Source organism: Sceloporus occidentalis, unplaced genomic scaffold (genome assembly GCF_023333645.1).
Source record: "Sceloporus occidentalis isolate IW3139 unplaced genomic scaffold, rSceOcc1.0.p SCAF_8, whole genome shotgun sequence".
NCBI classification, from domain to species: domain Eukaryota; kingdom Metazoa; phylum Chordata; class Lepidosauria; order Squamata; family Phrynosomatidae; genus Sceloporus; species Sceloporus occidentalis.
Genome location: NW_028316988.1, coordinates 45,376,573 through 45,401,726, shown reverse-complemented (window position 1 = coordinate 45,401,726; position 25,154 = coordinate 45,376,573). Strand labels below are relative to the sequence as shown.

General features: G+C 40.8%; 1 protein-coding gene across 10 annotated transcripts in view; it reads right to left on the bottom strand.

Moving 5' to 3' along the window:
* The window catches only part of LOC149308809 (teneurin-1), a 293,986-nt gene that overhangs the window by 175,924 nt on the left and 92,908 nt on the right, over positions 1–25,154 (bottom strand). For all 10 annotated transcript variants that reach the window (XM_089536504.1, XM_089536512.1, XM_089536509.1 and 7 more), the window contains exon 3: positions 5,184–5,444. In XM_089536504.1, the coding sequence (XP_089392630.1) occupies positions 5,184–5,444 (261 nt within the window). The remainder of the gene's footprint in view (positions 1–5,183; positions 5,445–25,154) is intronic.

Here is a 25,154-nt window from a genome sequence, read left to right as displayed (position 1 = left end):
GAAAAGTGGCATATTATTCAAATGAATTAATAAATATGTAATGTTTCTAGCATACAGGACATTTTGTATGGTTGCGGGAGTACATATATTAGCTTTCCCAAACCAGATACAAATTCCTGCCATCCTCAGCCTGCACACAGGGATAGAGCCAAATGTCTTTCTTTATACTGAAATGTTTGCCAAATATGCTTACAAGGTATACTATGTCAGAAAAAACATTGGTACAATAGTGTATTAAGACTGTGTTGATACGTTTTGTTAAAAAACCCACCTTTCCTACTATTGTAACATGTTCACACTAAATCCATCTTACTGCACAACACTCACTTCCATAATTCAGCTGCTGCTGACATCCAGAAGCTTTACTGCCAATGGTTTCTTTCTTTCTTTCTTTCTTTCTTTCTTTCTTTCATCACGCATGCAATGCATGTTTATTTGGTAGCAGAGGACTATTTATAGTAAAGCTGGACAAGGCAACGATTTCTCCAAGAGTCATTCTTTACCAGTAGTTAGTAATATATAATTTACTCAGCCCCAGGAACCACTGAAATCAGCCTGTTTTTTAATATGCCACAGCCCAGTTCATGCATGTGAAAAAACCCCTTGCAGAGCGGTTCTCTGGCCACGGCCGAACGAAGGAAGTATTGCATGAATCAACACAAACCTCACAGATCCCTGGAGGTGATTTCCATGAGAATAAGAAATAAAGAAGAACATAATCCCTGCTTTTGGGCAATGCACTACCAGGAAAGTCCGCTCAGGTTCTTTACACCACTTATCATATAGCTACAGCAATGAGAATTGATCTGACTGGGAAATTGAAGCACAAACATTCAGCTCAATGACCAAATTCAGGCTGCATGTACATTGCAGAAATAATGCAGCTTGACACGGCTTCAACTGCCATGGCTCAATGCTATGGGATTTGTAGTTTTGTGAGACATTTAGCCTTTGTCAGAGGAGCTCCGGTGCCACAACAAACTACAGTTCCCAGACTTCCATAGCATTGAGTCATGGCAGTTAAATTGGTGCCAACCTGGATTATTTCTGCAGTACAGACACAGCACATGTTGGTAAAGGTCCAGTAAAAATGTCCTATGAAGAACAACTTAGGGAACTGAGAATGTTTAGTTTGGGGAAGTGAAGACTGAGAGATGATATGATAGACATTCATAAATAATGGAAGGGATGCAATGTCAAAGATGGAACACGGTTGTTTGCAGCTGCTCCAGAGACTAGAACACACATCAATGGATTCAGTGCAAGAGAGGAGATGCCTCCTTAACATTAAGAAAAACATCCTGACATAGTGGAATAGACTATATCATATGGTGGATTCTCCTTATTTTAAGTCTTTAACTAAAGGTTGCATGACTATCTCTGAGAAGTACTCTGAAGATGTACCTGCCCCAAGCATAGTCCAGGCAAAGGCTTTCATGGCTGGCATCCATAGTTTTTTTTGTGTTTTCCAGGCTATGAGTTCTACAAGAGTTTTTTTTCCTGACGTTTCACCAGCAGTTGCGGCTGGCATCTTCAGAGAATGCTGGCATGGAAGAGAGTGGGGTATATATATACTGTTGGTTGAGAGGAAGCAATTTACATGTTAACAACAGAACCACACAGATTAGCATGTAAATCGCTTCCTTTCAATGAATAGCATATATACCCCACTCTCTTCCATGCCAGCATTCTCTGAAGATGCCAGTCACAGCTGCTGGTGAAACATCAAGAATAAACTCCTCTAGAACATGGCCTCATAGCCCAGAAAACCCACAAAAAACTACAGTCCAGCCAAAGGCTTGTCACTTCACAGCTGATAGCCAGCAGCTAATGGGCAAGCCAAGTCACAGAGCAAAGTACAGTTCAGCACTTACTTTACTTTAATAAATACAAGCCTTAAGTCCCAAAAACAGTTGAGCAGTGTCCAAGTCAGATAACAGCATCTGGAGTCAACAAACACGGTCCAGGTCAAGCACAAAGTTCAAGAACATAATGGGGAACCTGGAAAGTCAGATAATCTCCATCAGCTCCTGGAGGCAGGGCTGTGAATTTGCAGCTCAGCACAACTGCTGCTTATAAGCCCTCCCTTTATTATCTCCAACTGGTGAAGGTAGGTAGATGGAAATGGTCCTCTGTATCTGAATGGGCAGGATTCTCTGCCAGAGCTGGTACTATACTATGGCCCCATTCCCACTTGCAGATAAATTGGCGTGTGACCCAAATCGATGGATTGATTTGACAGCGGAGTGTGGTTCCCACTACGTTTGCCTCTACTGCATTTTTTCTCTCCAAAATAATCCACTTGTGGTTCTCATTCACAAATGAATCAATTCAAAATGATTCGGTTCCAGCCGGCCGAAGGGGAAATTTGAATTGATTCCGATCCACATGTAGTTCACACTTGCACAGATTTGATTTATCGAAAAAGAAGTGGGGAAAAAACCAGTGTCAAAAAGACGTGGGTTAAATGGGTCTAGCGCATGGCCCCCCTCTTGGAATTTCTTCAGCGATTCGGATTAAGTGGGAACTGGGGTCGTTTGAACCAGTTCAAACTGATTCATGATCTGAGTTAAAAGGTAGTGGAAACGAGGCCTAGATTGTATCTGAGACTTGTGGCTGTGGAACCTCCTCTTGCTCTGGTTCAGCAGCAGGTCTCAACATGTCCATTGCTTTAGTCTCTGAGTCAGTGTCCATGACCATGTTCTGGAAGCAGGACATGATAATGGCAGGGGTTGGAGTAGGTGGCCCTCGTGGTCCCTTCCAACCCTACAATTCTCTCATTCAACGACCACACTATGATGTTACCTGGCCACATGCGTCCCTGGCTTCATCTGTGATATGTTGGAGGCTATGCTGTTTCCCACCACTCATTAGCATTACTATAAAACCACCACATACCAGTGGTCATTTTGCAAAAGGCCCTCTTAAACTTGGTGTTCGAGTTGCAGCTGGAGGAGTTATCTGCAATGGCCAGAAGCTCTCTATTAGCCATTGAATTACCATTGAAAACCAAAACATGTGCCCTGAAAATAAAGGCTCAAGGCTAACTGTGATCAAATAAGACTCAAGAACTTACAACTAGAATACTGACTATGATGCCATAATACATATGTATATGTATATACACACACACACACACAAATCTATCAGGAATTGCTGCTCGTATCCCACACTCTTTGGTGAGTATAGAAATGCTCCTACAATGCATTTTTCTGATGGCTGTATATTCTTTTTGTAAAACTCTGTCCCATTTCCAAGACACAGCAACACGCTCTGCCCTTGGGCTGCAAACACATTTTCTAGGCTTCCATTCCATGGCCTGAAATATTATTTGGGTAAATACATAGGAGATTTCTTGCCTGTTGGACGTTGGCCAAGCAGGTGCAAAGCCATGCTATCTACTTAAAATGCCTTGTAAATAGATTGTGAAAAGAGTATGAGAATTAGGGTTAGCAACGCCTGTTCCAAAATAAAAAGAGCATACAAAATGCATTACTCCCAACCCACATCAACATAGATCTTCCTGAATTCTCTCGTAACCTTAAATATCTGTGGGATATTGCCCTTGAACAAAGAAGGACAACGGTGGGACATATTTCAAATTACACTACCAACTTCACAAATGACCCAAACTCTCCCTCTGTCAGAACATATCTAAGTCAAACAGTGAAAAGGGCGTACATCACAAGGGCTTTTCCCATTCAACTCTAATATCTTCTGTGCTCAAATTAGTGCCAACATGCCAAATGTGGCTGGAGATTTCAGTTTTTATTTTTACTCTTTTGGATAATTTTATGATTTCCTCGCCTCCTCCAAATCTATCAATAGACATTGTTCTAAACTAAACTGAACATTTTAAGTATTAAACAGAAGAAATTATACTATGCAAATAATCTCCCTCTCTCTGTCTCTCTCTCTGTATAATAACTGTGCTGCCCACTGCTTCAGAAATGTTACAGCTTGTTCCTAAAATGCATTTTTGTTTATTCATCCCTGCTGGTCCATTTCCAAACTCATTTCAAAATGACAGTGCCTTGAAGGCCCTAAATAGATTAGGACAAGAATACCCAAAGGACAGTTTCCCTCCATATGGACCTGTCCATCTACAAAGGTCAATTGTTGATGAAGTCTTTCTTCACGTTCCAACATGTTATGGGATGAAGCTTATCATGAAAGAATGAAAAGTCTCATTGTGACATTGTGACTCTTTGAAGGGCTTTTTGTGGTGCTGTACTGCTTTTAATCTTTGTCTTAAAATAAGATTTTAAATGGTTTTGAATTTTGTTGTTGTTTGTGTTTGTATGGAGTGGAAATGATAATGCAGCCTTGGAGGAAAAGTCCACAGTCTAGTCTAATAAACCTTACTATGGGTCTCGACAGACGGGCAGCTCCATGCCAGCCATCTTTGCCCTGAGTCGGTACTGCAGTAGACGCACGCTGAAACACTGACACACCACCAAAAAGAAGCTGCCTAGAGCGCTTCTTTTTTGTGGTGGGGCACCGCCATGATGCGACGTCTGGTCGCTGTACGGCGGTGACGTCATCATGGCGGCCCCTATATGGATAGGAGGTTGCCATGATGGCGGTGTCCGTACAGACTAGGGTTCAAGAGCATGTGTTGCTGCACGCTCCTGAACCCTAGAATCGGCATCGACACGCTGCTTCCTGCCCTTATGTACTGAGCCTATGTACTGCCCTTATGTACTGAGCCTATATGAGAGCTGGACAGTGAAAAAAGTGGATAAAGAGAAAATCAACTCATTTGAGATGTGAGTGCTGAGGATGCCATGGATGGCTAAGATGACAAACCAATGGGTCCTGGAGTAGATCAAGCTTGAAATCTTCCTGTAAGCCAAGATGATCAAATTGAGGCTGTCATACTTTGGCCACATCATGATAAGGCACAACTCATTAGGAAAGACAATAATGGTGGGAAAAGTTGAGAGTAGTAGAAAGAGAGGAAGACCGCACTCTAGATGGAAAAACTGAATCAGGGACATCATAGCTTGAAATTACAGAGCAGTAGAGGACAGGGGATCTTGGAGATGTGTCATCCACAGGCTCGCCATGAGTCAAGAGCAGTTAACAACAATAACAATTATTATTGAATAGTGGGTTACAAAGAGAGGAAGGAAGGAAGGGACCTCTGACTTTGCAATTGGTTACCCAGGTTGCTTCATTACCATTCTCTCCATCAGACTTCCTTTCGTGGTCAGTATCCGTAAGGGACAGTGCAGAGTTGGCACGGCTCGACAAACAGGAACTGTGCTCCGATTTCATCCCCGACATCCACATCCGCAAGGCCTGGTCTGGGGAGGCTCCACCTTCCGTCTCAGTGTCCACATCTGAACCCATCTCTATTGGATAGCCGTGCTGGGAAACAGCATGCATCTCTCCCTGGTAGCCGAGGCACAAGTTGTGTGGGGTGTCGCAAAATTCCATCTCTGCAACAAAAACGGTAACAGAATGGTCAAAATGTGTGTGTGTGTGTGTCATATATTTCATGCTTTAGCCCAGAGCTTGGTAGAGTTATATATATTTTTGGACAAAAACTCAGAGAATTCCCCAGCCAGCATGGTCAGCAGCCATGATAGCTGCAAGTTGTAATCTTTACACAGAGACACAATTCTCTCTTGCCTCCACCTTCCAGCCTTTGAACCTCCTCTGGAGCTAACTGAGCACACTTTGCCAGCTGGGTCCAAGGAACAAGAGCTGTAGGCAACCCACTTCCAGGCATCTTTCTGCTGACAGGAGCCTGCCGTTGGGGTTGTGACTATTTGTAGTGGCAGGAGCCACAGGGAAACCGAGTACATCAGAGGAATGCTAATCTGATGACATATTTCCAAAGAGGCTGAATGCAGGCATCCATTTATATTTTAATTCTCAGGACAGAATATAAACCCACGACATGGTAAATAATATTCAAAAAAGCAAGTATTTTGCTGATGCAGAATAAAAAAAATAAAACCCAAAACTGTTGGGTTGTGAACAGAGAATGCTTTCCCCTCTGAATGCTATGCACTGCCTTCGCCGAGTATTTCCTTAAATATGCATGCTTTTGTAGTGGTCTGACTCCCTCAGGATGCATTTTCTCTGAAGCTCTTACAGTGCCATAAATGGCGGGTTTTAGCTTTGCACATCTAACCTTGTTACCTACAATACTGCATATTCCCAAGAGGAGATAAAAGTGGATTTCTGTTACTCTTAGGGTCTTTTTCCTCCCCCTGAATCGCTTTCCCTCTCATATACAAACAATTTCTCATACATACTGTATAATAGCAGAAGCAGCAGCTTGGGAAATGTTTTGGTGTGATGCAGTGCCACATATGAATAACATAACCAGATGGGCCAGGAAAGCTGAACATCCTCAACTTTCTCATATGCTTGCAGCAACACCCAGAAGAAAGGTATGCATCAACTGAGTACTCAGCTTGTTGGGGGAAATTGGCTTACACATTGCAAATTGGTTAGGGAGTACTATATGGAAAGGTAGTATAGAAATGTACTTGCTATTGCTATTACTTTTGCTATGGCTGAGTGGGGATTCAAACCCTGGTTTTGCATCGTTTGTAGTCCAACACTTAAACCACTATACCACACTGATCCTTGCCCTGTGTACAACGGCTTGCCAGTATTTTCAATTTTAAGTGCTAGTGAGAGCTGAAACAGAAGTTAGGACAAGATAATCCCAGTAAACAACAGTTGAGAGAATAAAATTAAGACAAGTTGATCATCAAAGTGGGAGAAAATGAAGAAATGGAGCCATTTTCACCATCAAATGATACCTCTCTACGGTGAGAAATAATGACAGTAAACTCAATTGAGTGAGCTCTGAACTGGAGAGAGAAAAAAATATATCCAATCACAATGAAGGAAGAAAGGATAATATAAAATAAGGTCTGCATATTTAATGTAATAAATATCGTGTAAGAAAGCGAATGGTAAATATTTTATCCAATCATCTGTGAAGCTGAAAGGTGGCACCCAATTAACAAAAGGTGGAATGAGTTGCCTAAAGAAATCATTGCTTTCTCTTTTTACTATCTGCATTTAGCACTGAATTTCTTTACTCCATGACACCTAATTTATCCTTACTTTTAACTGTACGGTTCATAGCACATTTGCCATTTAACAAAAAGAGTTAACCAAGAGAGTTAAAAGTAAATTCAAAGCCACTTCAGAAGAGTATTTGAGGATATCGTGGAATTTTCTTTCAGGGTAAATGACAAATACGCACTTGAACAAAATAAATTTGGTCTGTATTTCATATTTGTGGTGCATGCCATAAAGGTATGTGCTCCTCCAGAACATGCTACACGACTGTTTTCCCATCACAAAGTTACATTTGTAATTGATAACGGGGGCAGCAAAGAGTATTCTGGCTATTTTGGACCTATCCTATGTTGGCCAAGGAGTGAGTCGGCTTCAAGCCGACTTGGTAGCCAACATTTATTTGGGGTCAAAACTGAAAACTTCCACTTTGTCATGGCTAGATTTGGATCTAGCAGGCTGAGGAACATTTTAAAAACACCCTGTGAAATACATTGCTCTGGAATACCCTTAAATCGTAAAAGCCGACTTGGCTACAACCACTATTCCAGTCTTGTCTTCTTTCCTGGTCCCAGTTTTTGCACAGATAAAACAAAGCCTTCATCGCTCTCAACTATCTGAAAACGTGGTCCTTTCTCTGATTTAAGCACGGTCCCTCCATCGCTGCATCAAAAGTACATATACATACCATCACTATATTCTTTTATTCCCCTCCTCACCTTCAAATAAAATTATATCTTCCTGCTGATTTAACTTCCATGGAAGGATATGAAAGACATCTAGACACATCTGCTACCTCCGATTAGGCAGATGAGAAAAAGGCTTGTCACTCAAAAGATTTCCCTTCCGTCTAGTTTTAAGGGATCTGTCTTCAAAAGGTTCAAGCATGGGCTGGGCACAGGAGACATTCGAATGTCCTTAACAGAAGAAAAGGAATAAGATGCCATGTTGCATATGTATTACTAGTTTTAAAAAATGAAATGTGTTAGTAGTTCAAAGAATTTGGTACCTGAATTTGTACCTTCAGCAACAGACCAATGTACCCAAACATTATCACAGGATATCCACCAACATGGTGCCCTTTCACGCTACACAATTATTGCACTACAATTCCACCTTAAACCTATGGAATTTGCCATTTGGGAAGGGTGATATGGTATTCGTTGCCAGAGAGCTAGGAGGCAGTTAAGAAGGAATTATAGTGCTATAACTGTATAGCATGAAAGGACCCATGAGCTCATAAAGGTCAATTCGACCATGCCTTATGGAGGAGTATTTGGTTCCATCTCACTGTGTAACATATTCAATTTCTCTCCTATGTGTAAGTAAGACGAAAAGGAAATAAACAAGGGAATCAAAGCTAGGAAGTAAAGAGGACATGAGAGAAAAGAGAAAGCTAGGAAAGACTATTGTCATTCAGAGAAAGTCCCAGCTTGTGCAAGAAACCTTTGTGTTGCTTCCTACTTAGCATAGACAATGCACTTCTTTCCTATGATTTTAATTGTAGCGTTCTTTTAATATTATGAAGTCCCAGTTCTGGGAAAAGAGTGGGATACTACTACTACTACTACTACTACTAATAATAATAATAATAATAATTGCTGACCCACTCCATTACCTGAGTACCTTTTACTGTTGGGGACAATCTTTCAGCTTTTAGCACTAAGACAAGGATGGACAACCGTGGGAGGCTAGGGGCTGCATTTAGCCCCCAAATATATCATTGAGGGCCACACACAACCTTACCCTTAATAAATAAATAAACGTATTATTAAAATAAACTTATTATTAGTATTAGCATTCCCTGTCATGAATTGTTTAAATGGTTTTATCCATTTTACAGATTTTAATCTTACTATGTTAAATTAGTTTTTGGATTGGTTGGGATAAGGGGAAAAGAGGGTTTTAATTGTATGCTATTTGTGATTTTATGAATATTGTGTTATATGTTCCATGTATGTAAGCCACCTCCATCCACTGGGAGAGGCGGGGTATAAATAAACTTATTATTATTATTATTATTATTATTATTATTATTAAAATATTTTTGAGCATTCTGGGAATTGAAGTCCAAAACATCTGGAGGCCCAAAGGTTGAGAACCACTGCCCTGGGACAAACTTTGGAGGCCCTGATCCCTCTTTCTCCTCCTTTCCCCAAACTTTTCTAACGTGGAAAATTTATACATGTGTTGAATTAAATATTGAATTTACTTAATTTTTTTTCTAATTTGAACGATGTTATTTCCTTATCAAATGTTAAAATACGAATGTCCATGAATGCGCAAATGAAAACACATGCACTGTCCATATACTCTGTTGTCCTCATGGAGATGTCAAGGGGGTCGCAAGGGTAAAAGGTTTGGGGACCACTGATCTGGCCATCCAAATGAGCAAACCATGGGGCACACAGTGGAAGTGTGCATGTTTGAAATAAATATAAAAGCAAAACCTGTCCAGAATGTGCCAGACAAGCACAAGACGGATGGATAATGGATTAGGACGATAGCCAGACAACACTTAGAAACTGTCTGGTACTGGGTAACATGGGACTGTCAGTCAGGCAGAAAAGCCTGATCCATCACCGCTCCATGTTCTCATACCCTCTTGCTTGGTTGTGGCTTGCAGACTTGTAGCTGTTGTCTTGCCCTCCCTTACTCCTCTTGTTTTTGTCTGCAAAGGAGCCTTCTGATCAATGAAGCTTGCAGCTGCCAAGCAAAAGGAAGAGAAAGGAGGGGACTCCCCCTCTTCTAAGCAGCAGTCCTGGCAAGCCATGCTCCAAAGAAAATAAATCAGACCCAAAAGGGCAGGAGAGCTCACTAACAAATTAGACTCTACTAGTCCTGGAAACTCATCCTTTGCCCTGCAGAGTAGCCTGCTGCGAGAAGATAAGCTAAAACCTAAGTTCCTTATCACTGGCAATATTTTGTCTTACCTCGTAAAAATTTGACACAGCTGGAGGTGAACTAATTGAGAGACCAGAGATAGGGACATGGAAGGGATTTCAAATGTAATTAAAGGGTGATCAGAAAGAGGGTCCACAGAAGGGAAAAAATGCTCAAAGCTAGGAGAATGCCGGAAGGTTCAAAGCGACTTCCAAAATGTGACCTTTAATAAGGATGAGCAAGTGCGTATTAAACCGGAGCAAAAGGCTCTTAAATGCTTTGATGGGAAGAGTCCACGCAATCCTCAAGTTCAGAGGTATGAAAGCGTACAAACCATAATAAGAGCCTCTGCCACTTCAATCTTTTGTGCGCCTGTGTGGGTGCGGAGCTGAATCAAGGTCTGCTGAGCCAATGTTACATCACAGTTTTATGGTGGGTAAAGTCTTTCAATGGTTGCTATTCATGTTGGCTATTTAGAACCAAAGACAATGTGGCGTAGTGGTTTGAGTGTTGGACTATGGACTTTATCGCTGCTGCTACAATTAGCATTATGGTTTTCTTGTGGTGGTGATGGTGCGCCTTAAATACAACTGATTTTTAAAAATATAGTACAATGCAGTGATTTTTTTAAACATAAAAAAGAATATATGATTTGCTTCTGAATAAAATAGCTTTTGCAACCTTAGCTGGCAAATTTGCACTAAAGGGTTTGTAGAAAGGAAGAAACAAATGCGTACAATTGTGATTATGGCCAAATCTTGCCAAGAAAACCCCATGATAGGTTCTTAGGTTCACCGTAAGTTGGATACAACTTGAAGGCACACAACAGTACAACATGTTGCCAACCCAAAAATGCATTGATTGGCTAAGATCGTATTTATATTGAACAGCTAGCTTTTCCATATATTGTGATTGATCTCAATTTATCAATGGCATTGCTTTTACTGTTTGTTTTATTTATTCACAGTTGCCATTAATCTTGATAATGTAGCATTTGCAGGAAAGAACCGTATTATTTACTCTTCTTTTTCCTCCCAAAAAATGATTGTGCATTAAAAATGAAAGACAGTTTATGATCCGAAATTCCACTGAAGCTGCCATAAAATGATACAGAGATATGCATATTTGTTTGTTAGCAACATTACTGCATTCAGTCAACAACACTGTTTCCCCATTTGCCACAGTTGGTGTGGCACAAGAGATTATCGGAAAGATTTCTTCTAATCCATACAAAGCTCTGGGAAACTTTAATACACTGCAAGGATGAAGACTTAGAATTCTTATTCAAACACTCCAGTGTTCAATGCACTAAACTGTAATGTATTTTAATACCAAAGGTTTCCAAATGAGAGACATTTTCTTAAGGAGAAAATTTTAGGAAATGGTAAAAATCCAGACATTATAATCAACACTCATTTTCTCAAACCCTCAACGTTTGGGAACCTGTAACTGGAAAGGATTATGCCAGCTTTCTGTGCCTCAAACTAAAAAACATTGACTAATGGCCATGTTGCTTAAGAGAAGAAATAAATCAGTTTTAAATCTGGTGTTGTATCCATAATCATTGCTTGTGTCTTGGCTTATTGGGCAGATGGATAAAGCGGTGACTGCAAATTTCACCATAGGACTTTGGAGCAAGTCTGCCGTCGTAACCTTTTCAAGATGGTGCTTCTTCTCCCATTACGTTTAGAAAGGCTGTGTCCTTTGCTGGAACTGGTTGGCTTTGAAACATGAAGAAGCAGCTCCAGGACAGGAAACTGGAATAGAACGACAGCTATGTCCATTTCCTTCTTATCACAAATAGGTGGATAGTGTCGGATGGCACCATAACTCAGTTGTAGACTACATGAATTGTATGGCGATGGTCCTGGAGTTAGGGCCTGAGCCGACAGGCCAAAATAAAGCTGCTTTGGGTCACTTTGGAGGTATGCTGTTTAAATGATGCATGCGTCCTAAGAGCCAGCAGCCATGCCAAAGCCACATTCCAGCCCTAAGGACGGGAGCGCAGCTTTGGCGCAACTTCTGGCCTTTTAAGATGCATGTGTCATTTAAACAGCATACCTCCAAAGTGACCCAAAGCAGCTTTATTTTGGACTGTCTGTTCAGGCCCTCAATTAAAAAGAGCTAGTGGCTAGGAATAGGAAAGACCTCCTTCTTTTTCTCTGAATAGTCTGTATTGACACAGTCCCTAGGTTCCTACTTTCTTGCATTGTCACATAAAACAGTCAGGTGGCAACAGATGATGGAAAACATTGGTGAGATGATCAGAGATAGAAGAAGGGGATTTGAGATGCAGGAAAGCACTCCCCAAAAGCCCCAAATAATCATAAATAAACCAAGGGCCACTGCTGCTTTGCTAAATGTTACAATTTTGTGCCAAACAGATGATGAAGTTGCTGTTCTGGAAACATCACAAGGAGCTAAATTTTTAACAGGGACCTAGTAAATCCGATCTGTTAACATGATGTTTGTCTTTGAAGGGGGAAAGCCCTACACATATTGCTTCTAATTTGTTTTAAATGTTTAAAGAACTCTTCAGTATTCACTTTGATCAGCAAGTAAGCTCTCTTTTTTATCCTTTATCCCTTAGGCCAAAGAAGGAAGGAAGGAAGGAAGGAAGGAAGGAAGGAAGGAAGGAAGGAAGGAAGGAAGGACAGAAGGGAAAGTACTTAGTCTAAATTTATCTTGCAGACATCCATGTTGTATATGTACCTCTTGCCCATTAAAAACAAAACTATTCAAACTACCAAAATAGGGATGGCACAAAAATGTAGCATTGCTTAGAAAATGGCTTTCACTTCAGAACCTCTGGATTGCAGTTAAACTCAGAAAGAAAAGGCTGCTCAAGGTTTCCAGAAAAGCCGAAACTATAATGTTTTATTTATGACAACAAGGGTTGTCAAAATTAGACTTGTTATCACTACATGTTTACTTATATTTATCTACTGTATGTCTTGGGTATTACTCAAAGAAGCCATGTAATGCAATTTTCTACAATTCATCTGAGAAAAAACAGCCACACTTTTCAGCCTTATAATTAGGGGGGAAACCTGCCGAGGATAAATTGAATGCATTAAGAAATTAGCATACCATTAAAAGACCGATCATTACAATTTACTGAATTTGCATTTCGAGGAATTATATAAAAAGGCACAGAATGCTACTCTGGCTATTTCTGGTTTTGTTTTGTTTTTTCCATCTGGAAGCCTCAATACTAAAAGGTGATCCTATGTGAGAGCAAAACTGTTAAAGTATTGCAACTGACTGTCTCAATGATGTGTGATGAACTCCACGAATTTCATATAAAGCTATCAACTGCTATTGAAGCAGGTCAAAGTAACTGATGTGGCAGACATTCATGGACGATGCAAATAGAATAGATGAATGTCAATGCGGTATCTCTCTATATTGTTTTGTGTTCTGTATGAGAAACCTCCGACCCTATTTGGCGAAGTGAATGTGACGGCATGCGACGCTCGCAAACAATCCAACTACTCAGATGAGAATGGTGACAGATTTCTATTTCAAAACAGGCCTATTTGTCAATGGACTGCCACTGCAAAGGGTTTCTGACAGAACTGATTTCTATTGTGCTTATGTTGGTGATAAATAAGGTATTCAAAAAGTCACAATGGAGCACAAAGAGGCGAACCGCACATCGACGGAGCTCTTACATTGCTTCAGCGTAGTGTAAACATCTATTGGCAGAGTTACTTTATACAACCCCTAAACTGAATATCAATGGAGCACAATGTATGTGGATCAATGGTCAGTCATAGAATCACAGAATCATAGAATCAAAGAGTTGGAAGGGACCACAAGGGCCATGGTCAATGAGCATGGCTGACAACTCATTGTGCAACTACAATGCACTATGCACAAAGGCAATGCATCGAGGCAAGGCACACTCATATCCAACTCTATATACAATCGGCTTTCCATATACATGGATTCTTTATCCATGGATTCAAGCATCCATGCTTGAAAATATTCACACACACACACACACACACACACTCATGTTGATTCCACCATTTGAGATATGGAACACCATTTTACTATCCATAGCATTTCATGGGAATTGAACATCCTCAGATTTGGTCCTGGAACCAAACCCAAGGAGATACCAAGGCGGCACAGCACTTCAATATACTACCATTTGCACAATGGTCTCATAGACACACAGTTTTGCTTATGCTGCCCTCAACTCTCTATGAACGTTGCACATTTTATCTTAAAAATTACTCTACATGCACAGTTAAATGCATGCATGCCTATGTCACTAACAGGGTGCCATCCATTGTGTTCACATATGATCTTTACCATGTGCCTGTTTTGCCCTAAGGAGTGAAGCTAAAAGCCAAGATAGATGGGAATATGTCCCCCGCAATGCTTCAAAGGTCATGTGAAGAGCCTCTGAGAAAACATTCAACATGAATTATCTCCACCCCTCATACATTTCTACTAAATACTTCAAATAGTAACATGCACCAGGTATCCAGCTTTGAAACCTGAGCCTCTACAATGGCAGCCATCTTCTTTTGGCACTGCACCCATTTCTTCCAAGGATCCCTGTATTTTGCATGGATGCCTGTGATTTGCTTTCAATGAAATGAACATTCACAAAAATATTCACATATGGGTCTATGCTCAATCCTTGACAGAGGAGGGTTTTCACAGTTCAGGATTTATTCCATATGCAAAACACACACCATTTTTGCATGGCATTTTCTCATGGTTTTAGTGCAACTCCTTGCCCTTCTGGGGCAGAATAAATCCTGAATTGCAAACATTCCTCAAAACTGCACAGTTTTCAAGAACTTTCTCGCAGCAGGAAGAAAAATTAATACAATTATTCATTCTTCCTAATGAAAAGGAAATTTGTGACTTATATCCGTAAACCAAGTGTCGGTTTCATAGGTTTCCCTTAGGGTCGCCATGAGCCGGAAACAACAACAACACCGACAACAGTTATATCTATAGACTCAATATCAATAAGTTGCCATTATGCTTACATTTTTTAATTAGTTACTTTTAGTTACTTAAAAAGAAATACATCTGAATGCTACAAACTATGGTCTGTTGGGGGGAAACACCATCCTTTCCTGTTCAGCCTCAAGATCCAGAACAGAACCTTAAATTTTAGATAACTCTAGATAACTCTATTAATATTTAGATATTATTATTAATAATAATAAAATTAGATTAATTGCAGAAAAGGAGTTAAATTATCCCGTTAAATCCCAACGGCATCACGATGTCATTGTATCTTCATTGCTGGGAAAGGCATGAATTGTAATGGACTACTGATTGGTGAGAAGTTACTTCCAAGCTCTGTGCCGGATTTAGACAGTATCCCAGCCTTTCCAGACAATCCTTCTCCTCCCTTTGCAAGCTATTTTTGGACAGCTATTTGGAAAAGTAGTTTGCTCTATGACCTGGGTGAGGCAGCTTTTGCCGTTTGAGACACAGATGCCCAAAGCCCCTCTTAGACGTTCCGCACGTTCCTTTAGTTTCCAGACACCGTAAAATAAAATATGGCAAAAGACCAAGGAATTAAATTCACCTTGGAGGTTTTAGGCTTGCAGTGCAAATCTGTATATACACCAGTGTGCCTTGACTCAGGAGTTTTCCCGGCTGCAAAGGTTAGTAGCAGCATGGAATTGATTTCAGAAGTTTAGCAGGAGCAAGAGATTGATTTTTAACTGTTCTTCTTTTATTATTCACTTCAACATTACACACTTGCGGGTCAGGCAAAAGTTAAATGTTCAGAGAACTGAACAGTCGGCATAAACGCTTCAATATTTCTCCTTTTTCGGTGGTCCGTAGGACGCTTCAGACACTCCATTGTTCCTGCGATACAACTAAGATAATAGAAATGCAGACTATAAATGTAAAGGGTGAATGTGAGCGACTGGGGAGGTAGCGGTTTGCTTCACATTTTGGTCCGCAACTGATCTAATTTTGCCATTTCAAACCTACACACATTGAAAAACCGTTGTCTTCTAACATTCCCATCTCTCCCATAGGAAAATGGCACATATTTGTGAAAATAATGCTAAAAATGCATTATATTAGGGAATTTGCTTGCAAAATGCACACATGTTAGGCCAAAAGTGCATAAAAATGCATCTGTTAGGGTAAATGCATACAGAAACGCACATAATTTTTGTGTGGACTTCAAAGTGTGGGAGAAAACTGAACTTAATACTGGAAAAAGAAAACCATAAAGTTCAGGATGAATTAAATGCTACATTTGGAAGGAAAAATACTTCCAAAGAAGCCCAAACTGACATATTCATCCATACCTTTAACGTCTGTGCTAATAAGCTACAATTCCCTATTGAATATGTGTATATATGCTGCATTTAGATGGTCAAGTCTCTGCTTAATAAATTCACATACTTATTCATTTATTGATATATTTACTTTATTTATATGCCGCTTCTCTCCCAGGACCGGATCCAAGGTGTCTTCCAGGACAACAAATTAAAAACTTATATACACCAATTTAAAATCACCACATTAAAACATTAAAAACTGACTTAAAATCATACAGTATATTTATGTACTTGACATCTGAGCTTCCTAAAACACAAACACATCTCACTCCTGCCTTTGACGGTGAGCAAGTAAAACCAGGAGGATGCAGTTAAGTGTAGCTTTCCATTGCATCCAAACTGGGAAATGATGGTTAGTGGCCTCCAGATAAGCCAGGATTTGAAGCTGTGGCTTAAAACTGGTTTAAATCTAATGATCATGGCTTCCTGGCTGAGAAGTAACAGGAGGCTATAGTTATCTTCAGCGTCTTAGCTTTCTTCTCCGTTTGCATAAAGTTAGGAACAAAGCTGCTACATAAAGTTTCTTCATATTTTAGCAAGCCAAGGTCTGATGATTCAGATATGGCCGCAACATTTGAACTCAAGGCACGCAGTTGACGAAAGAAAGATTGTTTACAGATTCCAGTAATTCATGCGGAGTTTATTCTTCAAAGTTGACACTGCCGGCTTCTGAAAGAGCGCAGCGTTTTCAGTCAAAACACTAGAATGAAAATGTTTACGTAACTCTGAATTTCATCCTTCTCTAGCCACTTGAAGGCTCACCTTGACATACTCTGGTTTGTTGGTTTTCTTTCTTCTTCTAAAGCATATATATATATCAAGGAAATGCTAATGATGAAAACAAACATGTTTGGCTTTTCTTTGCAGTTTTTATGAAGACGTCTGCACTCTACTTTGTCCGCACAATACTTATTTTTCACTCTTCCTTTCTGTGTCCTAGTAGCTGGTCCTTTGTCATTCTCCCTTTGCATTAAATCAGACTTCTATCCCCATTTCTGACATCTCTTCCCAAAGCACTTAGAAGTGTCAAGATGTCGGTGTACTTTTTTGGGTTAAGTAATGGCACGTTATAGATTTTTTCTGAGATCATTGACATACGCAGAGATAGCCTTCTAAACCAAGATGTACGGCTTTGGCTCCGAGCCCATAGTTCATAAGATTATTGAAGAGACTCATTTGGAAGAGGGTGAAGGTGGCCAAAATAATTTTAAACTTAGATGGGCTTGTAAGACTTGTCAGGGCGGCCTTCAGCTTGGAAGATTAAGCCTCTTGTATTGGTGATGCTTTTAAATTGGGTGAGAATTTTCCTGGCAGGTTTCTGTCTGCAGAGGCAGGGAAAGCATTGCTCTCCTCGCGTCTATTGTTGCTGCTTTGAGCACCAACCATCTGTTTTATCTTCAGTCGTTTCCTCATTTGATTTCCAGAGGTTTGTTCCTAGAGAAATTCAGCAGAAAGGCAGAGGAGGAGAGAGAACATGAGAATGAAATAGAAACAGGAAAAGGAGGAGACAGAAACTGAAACAAACAATATTGCGCTCAAACTATTCTGTGTGTGAAGCTGAAGGGTTTTGCGGCCGACAGAGTTTTCATTCTTCTCACATTCGATGTTCTTATTGTATGCGTTGTGCAGCTTTGGACTTCCATTTCACTTGTGGACACATCAATAGCTGCAGGTCCTTTTGGCTTGAGTCCAGTTAGATCATTAGCTACAGAGCTACCCATAGCTGTCCTCTGCTGTTTCCCAGTAGCTTGCTGAGTGCCTTTCAACATGGAGTTTCATACTTTGGTACTATGTCTGATTTCCTTTTTGAGTCGTGTCATCATAGGGTTGTCATGGTAAAAGGCATTCAAAAGGAATTTACCATGCCTTTTTCTGCATAGCTATGGCACCACTTCCATTGGAAAACCCTCTGCCATTGTCACCCGCATTCCACTGTTGTCCAGTAGCTAGCATATTTAGTCTGGCGCATCAAAAACCTTTGGGCATGGGATACCCTACCAGCAGCACTGATGCCATCAGCATACCACCATCTTGCCACACAGGAGCATACAATCCCACCACCATGGAAAAGTAGTCCTGTGATAAAGAAGACTGGCTCTTAGTGGAATCAATAACGAAGAATAATGCAAAATATATCTCAGTTAGCCTCATCCTCGTCCTCGACATGATAAGTTACAAAGCTTCTGACAAAGAATCTCCTTGTTATAAAGTCTTTTATATGCATGACCAGCCCATCCTTTTCCCCCTTGCCTCTCATCTTGCTAGAAGCTTTTCTAGAGAGAGGATGATGGAGGATAAGAGAAACACAGGCCCGGTCCAGATGGATGTGAAAGGACACCCTGATCATGTGTGAGGGGTGGCGCTTCTAGACGCCCCTCACCTCACATGTGATGAGGTTGTCAAAATGGCAGTGCCCTGTACAGATGGGCACCGCCATCATTATGTGCTGGATGCATAGCGTCCGCATGTCACGGCACCATTATGACTCAACAAGTGCGCCATTGGCGCACTGCGATGTCATAATGTCAGCGAAGAAGAACCCGCTTTTTGTGGGTTCTTTTTGGTCTGCGGGGAAGTCTCGCGGTCCTTTTTGGATGGTCTGTCCCGCGCCACATATAGCCACACGAAGGTTTCCCCCTTTGTTCTCATCAGTCGACGCTGGAAAAGCTGTGGGTCAGAAAGAATGCCCCCTTCTGAAAATCATAAGACTCCAGCACATTTGTCTGGAGAGATACGGGCTTTCAGCTACTCTGGGAATAACCTCCATAGGGCTTTACGGGTCATCAGCAGCACTTTGAATTGTGCCTAGAAACAGAAAAATGAATGACTATTAGATCAGGAGCTGACTCCACCCAGATACAACCAAGTCCACTACCTCCCATTAACTAAACCTTATAATGGCTTTATCCATTTATCGCCTTCTATCTCACTTCAATTTAAAGCATCAACAAGTAAAATAAAACAGCACGATTGGAATATTTGGTTGCTTTTGTATTTAATCATTCATCTTGAAAGCTTTGAGGCTTCTGAATAATAAGTCGGAAGTGAAATGATGATCTGAGTAGTAGCATCACTTTAAGGCTTAGACGGTGGCTCACAGTAAATGAGTTTGAGTTTTCAAATGCTACTTATTAGCTTTCTCCTTGGGAATAAGAAGGTATTGTTGCTTCCTATTAAGTATTGCACATATAGTCTCAACAACGTATGATCTGCTGCAGCAGCTGGAGTCTTCCATGTCTTTTTTCCATTATGCCTTTCCCTTTGTACTAACCATGATAATTCTCATGCAGAATTGCACCATTTATAGAAATTCAGGTAAGTTCTTTTACTTGGTAATCTAAGGAGGTAACTTTTTCCAGGTCAGGCCATTTTGGAATGATACTCTACTGTCTTCCTATTAGCAATTCAATAGGGTTATAGTCAGTACCTATCTCTGGTGATGACATGGAACTTAAATGAACAATATGTAGCTCATCCTTTCTCAGTAATCCCCCCCCCCACCCCCCAGTTCAAAAGTACAGGCTTTTTGCTGCAGGTTGCTAGCTTTTAAAATGGCTGGGCTGTTTTCCCTCAAGTTTCCTTTCATGACAGCTTTTGCAAAGACAGGAGGAGCAAATTTTCCCTTTCCAAAATGGTTGCAGGAACACCTCCTAGTGCTGTATGGAGTAGAGATCATCTCCTCCAGAATATTTCCCCATTCTCTTTGTTCTCCAATCTGCATTTTATCAGCTGAGGTTGTCATATCCTCTCTTTCTCCTCCAGTAGCTATATTCTTTTAGAGAACCTTTTCTCTAGGATTTGAAACACTAATCTCTAAAATGGAACTCTCCTTCCGTCGCCAGATTTATTGTGCCCAGACTATTCATATACAGCCCTAAGAAATCACTCAGTGGTTGCTCCAGGCTTCGGAGCTCTTTGAGAACAACAAGACCTGTCATAAACCACTTTCCTTTATGGGATGAAATGAACGCTGCAACGCTACACTGTCCCTGCGCAATCCCTTCAGCAAAGGTTTATGAGCATTGGTGAGTTTCCCTGTGGCACAAGGTACTGAACCTACTTGCACTGTTGTCTCTTCTTTATGGAGTTCTTGGTCAGGCAAAACCAAGCCAGTATTTCACTTCATTCGGGTTTTAGGGCAGGACTATTAAGGCTGAATTATTTTGTGCAAAGAGCTCTGCCATTTTCTTGTTTAAAATGTGTGGGTTTACAATGTACCCTCGAACACCAACCCATGGAAAGCTCATGCAAATAACCAAGAAATACAGTGCGCCCTTGCTTTACGCGGGGATCCATTCTGGACTCCGCCACGTAAAGCAAATTCCGTGTATGCTCGAGCCCCATTTAAATGAATGGGGCTCGTGCATGTGGCAGCGGTGTGCACACACCACAAGCGCACACCCCATTAGTCCCTATGGGACGCCCCGCACCTTCCTCTCCACACAGCTTTCAGTGTTTGCTGAAAGCCGCATATGACGTGGGTGCACTGTAGTAAGGGATAGTAAATTTAGTGCCCCTTAGTGACTAAATGATATATCCACATTATCCACATGAAAGGAATGGAGAATGAAAGTGGGGGGGATTTGAAAAACACCTTACCATAAACATCTAGATCCAAGTCTTCCCTCCTGTGTCCTCTTTTCCAGGAACAAGACTTCTATTTTATTCCTCTGTTTGTACACTTTCGTTCAGAGAATTCACCAAAAAGCCACACTTTTGAAAAGCAGGCTTGTAAAATATCTTTTTACAACTGACAATTTCTTTGTATCTTTGCATAATGTATCCTAGGCCTGCATTGTTTACTAGTAATAATGAGACACGGTGCACTGTTTTTGTGCCTGCTAGCCAGAGATGGGGAATACACCAAGCCATGCTGTTAAACAGGTAAAAAGAAAGAACTTTATGTGTCTATTCCTGTTTGTATCTCCCCTCTCTGGTGCATCCTTATTCTCGTGTTTCTTTTCTTTTGTTTCCCCCGAAACACACAACTGCTTAGATCAAAGGTGTTATCTGTAAGCAAGCCACAGGATTTCTGACGACTGACGCACAATTTTATTCAAGCTATGTGAAATGAAAGACTGGGTAAGGGAGCATTATAAAACTGTTGTGGGAAACGCACACACACACAGGTGCACCATCCTGATCTAATGCCTCCCTCTGTTTCTCCCTTGATTTTCTCTTCTTGGCCTGCTAGCTTCTTATGCGCAGCAGAAAGTCAAAAAACTCAAAGCTAATTGTCAAGTCAGTTCAAGATATACATAATTAGAGACAAAACAGTCTCATAAAAGTAGCATTGCCATTCATGACGGTTAGTGCATGCTGACTGCAGAGTTCAATTCCGCTGTCCTTTTAGATAAGGTAACCAACAGAGACGCTTTTATTCCAAGCTAATCTCCCAAAACATATGAAAGAATTTTCCATTGGAATAGATCCTGGGCATAGGATGGAACCTTTAAATTCTGTTAAATAAATTAATCCCAACAACAACAACAACAACAACAACAACAACACATACATATACAGCACACACACAAATAGTCCACACAGGAACTCTATTAATTTTAACAACCCGCTGCTCTTGATGTGCCACATTTAGCTTCACCTCCAGTTGGCCCAATGATGTTCATGCTTTGCCTGTCGTCATGGCTCAGTTTCGCCCACAATAACCACACTTACAGTTTATGTAAAAGAACCACAACATGCAGCCTGGCAGGGAGAGACAGACTACAATATTTTGCTGCCTGAGAAGTAGTTTAAAATGGTGTCCATCCCCGCCATTCATCCAAGTCAAGGAGCATAGCACCAAAAGCCAGCCAAGTCATTTTGGCACACAGAGCAGAAAATCCCACAAGCATCTCTGCCCATCCCTGGCAAGAAAGATACAATGATAATAAAGTAAACAACCAGCAATTTGCTGCCCTTTCACAGCATCCAAAATCTGCCATTGTGAGGCAGTTGCTTCATTCTGATTAATACTAGGGCTTGCCCTATAGCCAGGAAATTCCTTGTAATCGTTCTGTCTGCCAGACAAATGGGCACCTCTTTTCACCTACAGATCACTTTCCTATTGCTTGCAGTGGCATCACAGTGATGGAGGCTGCAAGGATACAGGGCAGTGAGTTGTCAATCATTCTGCTCTACAGGTCAGAGGGTATCAACTGTCAGTGTCTGATTGGTGGGAAAGAAGTGTGCGTGTGCGCACGTGTGTGTGTGTATATATGTGTGCGTGTGCGTGTGCGTATCGTTGCTCAGTACTATCGATGGAGAGTTTCTCACCAATTCCGTTTGATCCGCTGTCAATCAACCCCAGTGTGCCAATTTCAGAGTCTGGAAGAAGTAACTTTTTGACTACTATCCCCAGAATTATCCAGCCAGCATAGCTAGGGGGGATTCTGGGAAATTTTGGTAGTCCAAAAAAGTAACTTGGCCAGCATTGTCACTGAACGCCATTCTCAAAAATATAAAAAATAAAAATAAAAATAAAATAAAATAAAGAAAAGAAAAAGAAAAGAAAAGAAAAGAAAAAGAAAAGAAAAGAGCAACCCTCCCTCTGTGATTCATTTACTTTATCCTGTGGGCTTCTGATGGAGAAACCCAGATCGGCTCCAGAGGAACCATTACCCAAAAGGAAGTGCTCCAAAACAATTCACTATCTAGCAATGTAGCTGTGGTATGCCCTCGAAAGGCATACCAGTTTTCATTTGCCAATGGAAAAATCTCCTTTCCATTGGATAAGAGCTGGAGGTCCTTTCCTTTTTCCAATGCACTGGTTGGAGTAGTAGTTTCCCCCTTAGCAAACTTTCACTCAGGCTCCTTCCACTTTAGGATTTGATTTTGCTGAAGTTATAAACTGGCTCTGATAGACTGTATGAACATTCGAAATCTAGCTCATTGTTTCCAAGTGCTTTTGACATATGCTCTAGCGACCTTCGTATTTCCTTACAGCAATTTACTTAAAGACACTTAAAAAAATTATTCATGCCATCTCTGATAAGGTGCAGGCAGACATTTGAGGGCCAGATCAGGCAGAATGAATCACAACATTAAAACAGAGACTGGGATTCCATGGCAAAACAGACTTGGAAATGGCATTATAGGTCTCCTAATGTATCCACCTTGCTTAACACAGGAAATCTAGAACATCTTAAGAGACATGACTGTCCAGCCACTGCTTGAAGACTTTCAGCAAGTGAAAGTCTACCCTTTAGTAGGTAACTGGTTACACATTCTTTTCTGCAAGCAATTACCACGCGATTCTTCACCTTCTCTTGTTGCATATGTGCACCATTAAATTGCCTTATCATGGCCCTATGAGTTTCATGGGTGTTTCCTAGGCAAGGAATACTCAGAGGTGGTTTGCCATTGGCTTCCTGTCATATAGTCTACAGCACCTTATATTGCTTGGCAATCTCCCTTCCAAATACTAACCAGGCCTGACCCTGCTTAATTTCCAAGATAGACAGGATTTGGTGCTTTCAGGGCATTTAGGTGTATTTCTTTGGCTACTTAAGACGATGCGGTTACTTTCCTGCACTCATGCAACCGACAGTCAATGGAGTATGGTACAAGGGTGGAAAGAACATTACTTCATATGTTCTTTGCCCTGCTAAAGTATTTTGATGAGGAGCAACAGTTGCTATAGCCCTATGAAGTGATATAAATGAACTGAGACATGAAGCAATGGGACCTTATTATTAGCAGACCTTATTATTACATCACCTATGACCAACACTTTAAACCTCCCATGTTCCCATTATTATTATTATTATTATTATTGAAATTAATAGGAAGCAACATGACTATTCCATTTCTGGACTCCTCTATAGGAACTGTCATTATGAGAACCTGTACATCGCAATTTCCCACTCTATCACTGCCCCTATAGGCACTATGGTATGTATAGTGGCCTAAGCATCCATTTCTAACCTTCTACAAAATGTATTTTCATAGGATGTTTTGCTCAAGTAGTATCTGCCCCTCATTATGGATATTTTAAGCTTAGCTCAGCTGCTTGACAGGCCTCAAGGGCATTTATTAAACTTTAATCACCGAATTTGTCCCAGTAGCAATCCAATATTATTCTTTTCATGTTAGGAAAGTGAAAAGGGAGGTGAAAATGGATGAGGTTCTCTTAACTTGAGAATGAAAAATGACAGATTTTTTCTTCTGTGGGTGCGTTTCTAAGATGTTTCCACTCCCACTTGGAAAAAATATATTCTGGAAAGACTAATATATGTTTAAACCCCATTCCAGCCTCAAGGATGCTATACTAGCTTTTGAAAAACCACAGTCCTTATACAGACTAAGGATCTCCACATGCTTTTCTTTCCAAGGCTTAATAGAGATGACCACAAGTCCTTCCTCTGTCAGGATATTTTATCTCCCACCTGCTTTTATGCAACAATATGCACTGGCACAAAAGAAACATCTTTACCATGACAAGATTCAATGTGCACCCAACAAAGAGGTCTCTTGCATAATCCACAATTATTGTGCTATGATTCCACTTTAGAACTTTGGAATTTGCAGAGAGCCTTCTTCTCCCCTCTTTCATTTACCCCACTCCACCATAAAGCACCAACTTCAGTTCTCTCTAGAATGAAGAAGCCCATGAAACCGTTTTTCTAATTCATCTTATATATATATTTCCCAGCGTGGCCACAGTTGACCTTCTCAGTCCAACCAGGTAAATTTCTCATCATTTGGAGAACTCACTTCTGCAGAGGTTTCCTGGGGGCTCACCGGAGACTCATTATATCTTTATGTACCAATTATCTCCTGTCTGCTACCAGTTAACATTCACTTTACCTTTTCATCCTACTCCTTCTTTCCCATTTCTCTGCTATTTGTGGCTACAGCTTATGTCTTCTCTATTTAGTA